The 9,653-nt window shown below is 33.1% G+C and overlaps 1 protein-coding gene across 1 annotated transcript; it reads left to right on the plus strand.

Moving 5' to 3' along the window:
• Window positions 1-2,435: 2,435 nt before the first annotated feature.
• On the plus strand, window positions 2,436-9,647 carry LOC132719993 (E3 ubiquitin-protein ligase TRIM71-like). The gene is made up of 2 exons (XM_060703968.1): window positions 2,436-2,501; window positions 6,328-9,647. Exon 2 carries the CDS (start codon window positions 6,335-6,337, stop codon window positions 8,081-8,083), a length of 1,749 nt encoding a protein of 582 aa, XP_060559951.1. The 5' UTR covers window positions 2,436-2,501; window positions 6,328-6,334; the 3' UTR covers window positions 8,084-9,647.
• The last annotated feature ends 6 nt before the right edge of the window (window positions 9,648-9,653 follow it).

Here is a 9,653-nt window from a genome sequence, read left to right on the forward strand (position 1 = left end):
CTTTTATTGTTAACTAACCAGAGATAATGTAAAGACTTTACTACTTTACTTCCTGTACTCTCAATTTCGTCCGCCCACTGTTTGCTTGTCCACATTTTCAAAATTTGCAGTCATAATAATGCAAAATATATTTTGCCCTATCATATTTGGTATGTCACAAACCATTGTTAAGCATGATCTTTTCCTCTAGTGTAATTGTAGAGATGAAATGATAAATTTTTATGAACTGTATCTTGTCATCAAGATCCTTTTATTGTTTCTTTTAGCTCACCTGAGCATACAACATGTAGCATTGATGAACTTCTCTGAACTACAGTAAGTTGAAGTTAAAGGGACTTGTGTAAAAACTTCCACTCATTATGGGACTTCGACTCATAATTATCCTGTGTGTTTATCACGCGACACCGGGTCATGGAAGTTTGCAAAACAAAACTAATTTGTACTGTTTATTTTCAAAATTAATACAACTATGCCAATTGAATAATTTGGAAAATAACAATAACAATAAGGGCATTTGATCAAAACTGTGAACTGTGTAATTATCACCTGTCACACAAATTGATCGGAAATCATCTTTACAGCCAGAAAAGGTGTGAAAAATTTCTCGAGATCGAATTTGTTAAAATAATCGAAGGACTTAGTGTTAATTTAGGGTAAATTGTACTTGATTTATTCTATATGGACCACGAAAAACCTCCACACATCGAAAATTCAACACATAAAATTTCAATTCCTGCATGAGTTTTTATAAAGAATATACAGAAGGAAATTTTTTCGACACATCGAGAAAATTGACTAATCAAATTGGAATGTCCGTCCCTCGGGAACCCGCCTATGGGCGGGTCCTCTCAGGACGGATATTCCGGTCCGAACCGCAACATATGACAGATATTATTATTCTTGCATAACAGACTGGCGTTTCCGTGATTTTTAACTATGCTGGAAATTTCATCCGGCATTGGGGTGCCAGATGAATCGTGTGCCAAACAACATCTTTTTAGCGCACTTTATGAATGAACCGCGTTAAAATGATGTCATTTAAGAAGGGAAATATGTGCATAGGATTACGTTATTTTGACGGATATTCTGGGCTGAACCGCAACATATGACTTGATATTAGATTAGTTTTTCTCTAAAATCTAAAACTATAAACAATTTAAAATGTTAAAATATATTCCTTATGAAAACAATTTGGAATTGAGCCTTATTTAAAGTGTTTAATCACCAAATGTTTTTGAAAATATTTCACAACCTCGGAATAATTACCTTTGATATTTAGATTTCAAATTCAAACATGTTTTTTTTTTTTAAATAGTTTAGAGTCAAATGATTTGAAAAAAGAAAGTACATTTTGAAGTTTATAAAATTCCTGTTTAATATATACTGGTGGCAAAGGCTTAATGCTTTCGGTTCCAGCACTTTAAGGGTTAAACTAAAACTACCTGTTATTTTTTTAACTCTTACCCCACTAAATATCTTAAATGGACTTTCCCATTTTTCAATCTAGACATTACCATTAATTGATTTTAGGGATATTTATAAATAAGTTTTGACTGAATAGCGAAAAGTGCAGATGACACATGTATGTCGGCTAATCTTGGTCTGCACACATGAGCAGATGAATAACGGATAAGATAAATATTAAGAGGATATTTTTTGGTTTGAGTGAAATATGGAATATATTTTCACTCAACAATAATGATAAAATGCAACATATTTTCACGAGCCGGGATGTCATTTTATCCTGTTGAGTCAAAATTTCAAGAAAAAATAACCTTTTCATTATTTTAATTTCATTACCAAAGAAAAATGGTTATGAACGCCCTTGCTTGCTTCGCAACTGCAATTGCACAGCGCGCAGTAATATCATTATTGTCTTGTTTTGAACGCGATATTTAGCGCTACATTGTGACGTCACGTAAGCAACTCTTTAAACGTCTGTACAGCGTTAATAATAATAAAAAATATTGGTGTTCGGATTTATTTTCTTAGTTAGACCATTTTCTATCATTCTAGATAGCTTTCAAAACAAAATTCAACAAAAGTTGTTTTGTATTTATCAGATTTTTCAAACAAAATGGCGAAAGAAGTCCTTTAAAATAAAAATGAATTTTGACTCCGCCCATTTTCATATTATATTTCATATTTATTTTTAAAAAATATGAAATATATTTGACTGATATAGCAACATATTTCATGTGTAAAATTAAATAAATATTGGTATTATCCTGATGAAGGTAATTATATGACAGAAACCGGTAGATTAATTAAACGTAGACCCACTCTGGTGTTTGTGATGTGTTGTTCTTCATCCCTTGCTGTACTGTAACCATAACCGACTAATTAAGTTTACTAAGGACATCAAGGAAGTAATACTGAAACAGGAAACCTCGGCTGGGATTCATTGAATTTGATATAATCTGACAGCCAAATTATATACCCCTTGTTACATAGGAGAAGACAATTTTAACAAGTGAAATTTTTTAAGGAATTTAATTCAGGTACATGTACAGTATTTTTAACAATTTATTTTATAGCTTAAATAATCAGACTAATCAAACACATGAATTACTTTGGTTTATTTGTTTTTGTTTTGTTAACATAGGTTTTATCAGACTCTGTAAAGTAATGTTAGCAAGTTTGGAAAGTATAATAGGAACTTATTAAATCTAAGGAAGCACTATAGGCTGATATTATATAATAATAATGGAATGGCTGTTATCAACTGATTTATAAACAAGTTCTTGACTTTAATGTTTATACTAGTTGAGAGTAATGTTTCTCAGCTGGAGTTTGGAATCACACATTTGGTTAGTTTTTTAAGCTTATATTCATTTTAACTATATTCATGAAACATTTATTTATCAGCATCATCAATTCCACACCTTCCCCCACTCACCCCAGCTTTTCTATCATAAACAGACAAAAAGACAAAAATATATCTGGATATTAAGAAAATAATATCCCCTTTTTCAGTCTAGAATTTCTGTTATGTTTTTTAACCAGGTTTTCCGAAGGAAAAAACTGGTTATTAGATTGAGGTATGTCGGCGGGCGGGCGGGCGGACGGGCGGGCGGGCGTAAACAATTTCTTCTGTGCGCAACTCCTCCTACATTTCTCAACGGATTTTGACCAAACTTTCACAGAAGCTTTGTCATCAAGTGCCCTGGCGCATATTGTCGGGGTTTTGCGATTAGATAATATTTGACCTAATTATGGCCCTTTGTTTTTTTTCCTTATATAAAATATATAGTGAACAATTTCTTTTGTGCGCAACTCCTCCTACATTTCTCAACAGATTTTGACCAAACTTTCACAGAAGCTTTGTCATCAAGTGCCCTGACACATATTGCCAGGGTTTTGCAATTGGTATATATTTGACCTAATTATGGCCCTTTGTTTTTTTTTCCTTATACAGAATATATAGTGAACAATTTCTTCTGTGCGCAACTTTTTTTAAACAGGTTTTCCGAAGGAAAAAACTGGTTATTAGATTGAGGTATGTCGGCGGGCGGGCGGACGGGCGGGCGGGCGTAAACAATTTCTTCTGTGCGCAACTCCTCCTACATTTCTCAACGGATTTTGACCAAACTTTCACAGAAGCTTTGTCATCAAGTGCCCTGGCGCATATTGTCGGGGTTTTGCGATTAGATAATATTTGACCTAATTATGGCCCTTTGTTTTTTTTCCTTATATAAAATATATAGTGAACAATTTCTTTTGTGCGCAACTCCTCCTACATTTCTCAACAGATTTTGACCAAACTTTCACAGAAGCTTTGTCATCAAGTGCCCTGACACATATTGCCAGGGTTTTGCAATTGGTATATATTTGACCTAATTATGGCCCTCTGTTTTTTTTCCTTATACAGAATATATATAGTGAACAATTTCTTCTGTGCGCAACTCCTCCTACATTTCTCAACGGATTTTGACCAAACTTTCTTAGAAGCTTTGTTATCAAGTGCCTGGCACTTATTGTCGGGGTTTTGTGATTGGATAATATTTGACCTAATTATGGCCCTTTGTTTTTTTTCCTTATATAGAATATATAGTGAACAATTTCTTCTGTGCGCAACTCCTCCTACATTTCTCAACGGATTTTGACCAAACTTTCTTAGAAGCTTTGTTATCAAGTGCCTGGCACTTATTGTCGGGGTTTTGTGATTGGATAATATTTGACCGAATTATGGCCCTTTGTTTTTTTTCCTTATATAGAATATATAGTGAACAATTTCTTCTGTGCGCAACTCCTCCTACATTTCTCAACGGATTTTGACCAAACTTTTACAGAAGCTTTGTCATCAAGTGCCCTGGCGCATATTGTCGGGGTTTTGCGATTAGATAATATTTGACCTAATTATGGCCCTTTGTTTTTTTTCCTTATATAAAATATATAGTGAACAATTTCTTTTGTGCGCAACTCCTCCTACATTTCTCAACAGATTTTGACCAAACTTTCACAGAAGCTTTGTCATCAAGTGCCCTGACACATATTGCCAGGGTTTTGCAATTGATATATATTTGACCTAATTATGGCCCTTTGTTTTTTTTCCTTATACAGAATATATAGTGAACAATTTCTGCTGTGCGCAACTCCTCCTACATTTCTCAACGGATTTTGACCAAACTTTCTCAGAAGCTTTGTCATCAAGTGCCCTGACACATATTGCCAGGGTTTTGCAATTGGTATATATTTGACCTAATTATGGCCCTTTGTTTTTTTTCCTTATATAGAATATATAGTGAACAATTTCTTCTGTGCGCAACTCCTCCTACATTTCTCAACGGATTTTGACCAAACTTTCTTAGAAGCTTTGTTATCAAGTGCCTGGCACTTATTGTCGGGGTTTTGTGATTGGATAATATTTGACCGAATTATGGCCCTTTGTATATTTTTTCCTTATACAGAATATATAGTGAACAATTTCTTCTGTGCGCAACTCCTCCTACATTTCTCAACGGATTTTGACCAAACTTTCTTAGAAGCTTTGTTATCAAGTGCCTGGCACATATTGTCGGGGTTTTGTGGTTGGATAATATTTGACCGAATTATGGCCCTTTGTATATTTTTTCCTTATACAGAATATATAGTGAACAATTTCTACAGTGCGCAACTTCAAAAATTAAGCAAAAATAAAGTACTGTTTACCTTTCTAAAACATTTGGGGAAAAAAGGCGAATAGACAAAATAAAATTTCTCAATCATTTTTGTTTGAGGAATATTAAAAAAGCCATAATTCCTCCTAAAAATTCAATTAAAAACAAGTACCCCTTCATGACAAAGCTTCTGTGAAATATTTTGCTGAAAACCTGGTTGCATCGCATTGCGATGTTCCTTGTTTTTTCTTTGACTAGTTAAGATGGAAGTTTGTCATTTGACATTAACAGTGCTGAGGTGATTATAACCCAACTCAGTTAAAAATATTACAGGCTTGCAAATGTTTACATTTCCAATCTGTCTCTTGTTCTTTTTTAGCTCACCTGAGCTAGCTCAGGGTAAGCTTTTATGATTGTTGAATGTCAGTCGTATGTCGTCCGTCCACATTTGTTCTTAAACACTCTAGCGACATAATTGTCATCAAACATGGTCAGGATGCTTGTCTAGGTAATTGCTCGGATGAGTTCGAACATGGGTCATCTCAGATGAAAAACAAGGTCACAGGCGCTAAAAATAGAAACATGTTATTAACACTCTAGTGGCTACTGTTTTGATCCAAATATCCTGGAAATTGGTTTGAAAGATTGTTTTCATGATTTCTAAGTCAAGTTCGAATATGGGTCACCTTGGGTCAAAAACTATGTAACAGGAGCTAAAAATAGAAAAACATTGTAAACACTGGTGGTCACATTTTTGACATAATTGTCATCAAACTTGGTCAGGATGCTTGCTGAGGTAATTGCTCGGATGAGTGCGAACATGGATAATTTCGGATGAAAAACTAGTTCATAGGAGCTAAAAATAGAAAAATCTTATTAACACTCTAGTGGCTACTGTTTTGATCCAAATATCCTGGAAATTGGTCTGAAAGTTTGTTTTGATGATTTCTAGGTCAAATATGGGTCACCTGGGTTCAAAAACTAGGTCACACGGCTCATATATGGAATATCCTTGTTAACACTCTAGTGGTCTCATTTTTGACTCACCTATCATGAAACTTGGTCAGAATGCTTGTCTAGTAAAGCTCGGATGAGTTCGATAGATCAGGTGAGCGATCTATAGCCATCTTGGCCCTCTTGTTGTAATATCAGATTGGCATGCTCTGGTAAATAGAAACAAACAGACAATGGTACAATTAATACTCAACATGTTTATGCTAAATTTTAGGTAAAACATGGCGGTCCCAGGAAAGAAAGCATCAAAACAATTTTCATCATCTAGAGCATCCCTCGCATCAGATGAAGATCATCAAATTTACTGCCAGCCTTGTGATGAGGAAGGAACTAGACTCCCTGCTCATGGTTACTGTACTGACTGCAAGGAACACCTTTGCAAAACATGCTTTACAGTCCATAAGAAAAATAGGCTTTCCAAACATCATAAACTTCTGGATGCAACAAGTATGCCTAAAGTTTTGCAGCAACCCTCAACATCCATTCACACAAGCCAGTCTGATGATCTTACAACACCCTGTTGTAAACATCCACAAGAAATCATCAAGTTCTACTGCAATGACCATAAAAATTTACTTTGCAGTGTTTGTGTTACCCTTGAACACCAACCTACTTCCTGCAAAGTTGATTATATACCTGATATTTCTGGTAATATAATAGACAGCAAAGAATATCAAGTTATCTTGAAAGCACTAAATACCACTTTTGATCATTATCAACAGATGGTAGAAGATGCCAAGGAAATGACGGGGAAATCGAACAGATCACTAAAAGATGCACTTGAAGATATTAAAAAGTTTCGGAAAGAAATAAACCAGAGACTTGATCAACTGGAGAGACAAGTTGTGCATGTAGTCAAGGTCAAAGAACAAGAAAATAACTCAAATATCACATCAGTAGAAACATCGTGTGAAGAAGTTACCAAATCTTTGAAGATATCTTCAGAAAAAATCAAACAGCTGAACACATCAACACAAGCTAATGCACTGTTTATGGAGCTTAAGCTTGCAGAAAAAATGATGGAAGATGTTGAGAAAACTGCACTACACCTTTCAACATATGATGTCAAAGAGCACAACTTTCAAGCAAATAAAACAATATTAACCAAGCTTATAACAGAGAGGTCATTAGGTACATTGACACAGAAAACATTAAATAAAGAATGTCAACCTATACAAATAAAAACTAGACAATCTTCAAATGAGGGAAAAATCTGTGTGAAGACATCAAAAGATAAAAAAAGATGCTGGATAACAGGAATGACTCTGCTGACTCCTGATCTTCTTATCATCACAGACTGCAATAACAATGCTGTAAAGATGGTGGATACCAGCAGTCAATCTGTGTCTGATCAACTACAACTAGATGATGGACCATTGGATATCACCACAGTAACCAGTACTGTACTTGCTGTCACACTTCCTGACATACATACAATAGAGTTTATATCAATCTCATTAAACAAACTCATAAAGAAGCACACTATGAAGGTTGATGGAAATTGTAATGGTATAAGCTGTTACCAAGGTAAACTTGTTGTGTCATTCTATAATCCTACAAAACTGCAGATCCTTGATATGAATGGCACTATACTGTCAACAATTGATGGAAAAAATATTTTTGAAAGTCCAAATCATGTCACATGTAACAGAAGTTCTATCTATGTATCTGACTGGTACATGAAGACAGTAACAAGATTAAACTGGCAAGGTGATGTGATAGATAGTTATGGTGCTTCAAGTCAGCCTAGAGGAATGTCACTGTCTGATGATGGTACTGTTTTTGTATGTGACAGGGCGAGAAATGTTATAGAAGAGATATCAGGAGACTGTTCTACAGGAATGAATGTGTTGGAAAATCTGAATTATCCCTATACTGTTTGTTGGTGTGGTGAAACAAAGAAGCTATATTACAGTTGTTGCAGGACTGATGAAATTGACAACTTTCTATACATTTATAAACTGTCATAAAATTTACACCATCATATAAAAGGTGAAAAATCATGTTGTCCTCTAAAGTTTACACGGCTGAAAACAACTAATATGCATTGACCTTTACTACAAAAAAGAGAAACTAGACTTGTGAATTTAAGCCATAGACACCGAGTGAAAACATTGATAATTATTATTCCTTTATCAAGAAAAATGTGTAGTGTAGAACATGTCTTAAAACTTAAAATATGAAAGTGGTAGATATTCCAAAATCACATTTGTATGGCAATTTGTATTATATTTTAGTGCCAATTACACTGTAAATATGTAAATGTGTTTTCATTCTTCTTTACTAAATACTCCTCATCAAAATGCTTTATTTAAACTGTTCTTATTGTTTAAGCATTAAGTCATTTTGTAAGACATAAATAATATTCATTCTTTAAATACTTGATTTTGATAAAAAAAATACATTTTGTAAATACTTTATGAAATAAGTATCAAGTGATAATAAAAAAACCCATTAAAACTATATTAATTTGACTAAACTGCGGGTTATAGACGATTACTTTTGAAGAAAGCTATTTTGACAACATTTAAAAAAAGCTATTTTGACAATATTTGAAAGAACTTATTTTGACATATTTTTGAGTGAAGTAAATTCATGTACATATACATTCATTATTTGGTGTCCTTTCACACAGAAAGCGAGTTATTATCTTTTGTCTGTACCATAGAATTAAACAAATATTCCCCATTTTATAAAAATGTATTAATTAAAGGCCCATTCAGCCTAAGAAATGCTGTCATTTGTATTCTTCAAAAGCTTTTTAATTTTGGTGTACTTTCACAGTATTCTAAAAGTAACCAATTACCTAAACCACCTTTTTCATCTCATGCTTTCTGACAACAAGAACAGTTAGAGTGATTTAGTATTTTGTATGGAAGTCAAAATTATATTATGTACTTTGGTTTTATGTTGCTACTTTCATAAAAAATTATTTCACTTTTTTCTCTGTTTTCTTCTAATATTCTCTAAAAACAATTATTTAAGTATTATGAAATCCATGTTTGACCTTTCAAAAAAAGCATTATGTGATAATCTTAATATATGTTTTGTAAAATAATCAGATCAATAATAATTAATAATAGATTTTTAGTTAATTATTAATAATTTGTCATCATTTAAATCATGATCAAACTGTGTTTATTGGAAAATTGTTGCTAAGTTACAGCAAAACTACTGACTCAAGTTTGTGATGTGTTCATGTTTTTGCCTAGTCCATATACAATTAAAACCAAATGATAACAAAAAAGCGTTTCAAATTAAAATTTGCATTCAAAATCCTACTAAAAATAGCAATAATAATATTTTGCTGTAGAACATTTTAATTTGTTAACAAAATACATGCAATATTCATGTTTCTTAAATAGCAAAGATATTTTATGTTTCAACTGTTAAAAGTATCAACAACATTATGGAAACCATCAAACTGTTTAAAAATGTTATTTAAATATTTCATTAGAGATTTACTTTGATAGACTTCATCATTTTTTGTGGATTTTGTGTATAAATGATACTTAGTAATCAATTTCATTTAAAGGACAA

The sequence above is a fragment of the Ruditapes philippinarum genome, unplaced genomic scaffold, assembly GCF_026571515.1.
Source record: "Ruditapes philippinarum isolate M1 unplaced genomic scaffold, ASM2657151v2 ctg9807_1_1_1_1, whole genome shotgun sequence".
Classification (NCBI taxonomy): Eukaryota; Metazoa; Mollusca; class Bivalvia; order Venerida; family Veneridae; genus Ruditapes; species Ruditapes philippinarum.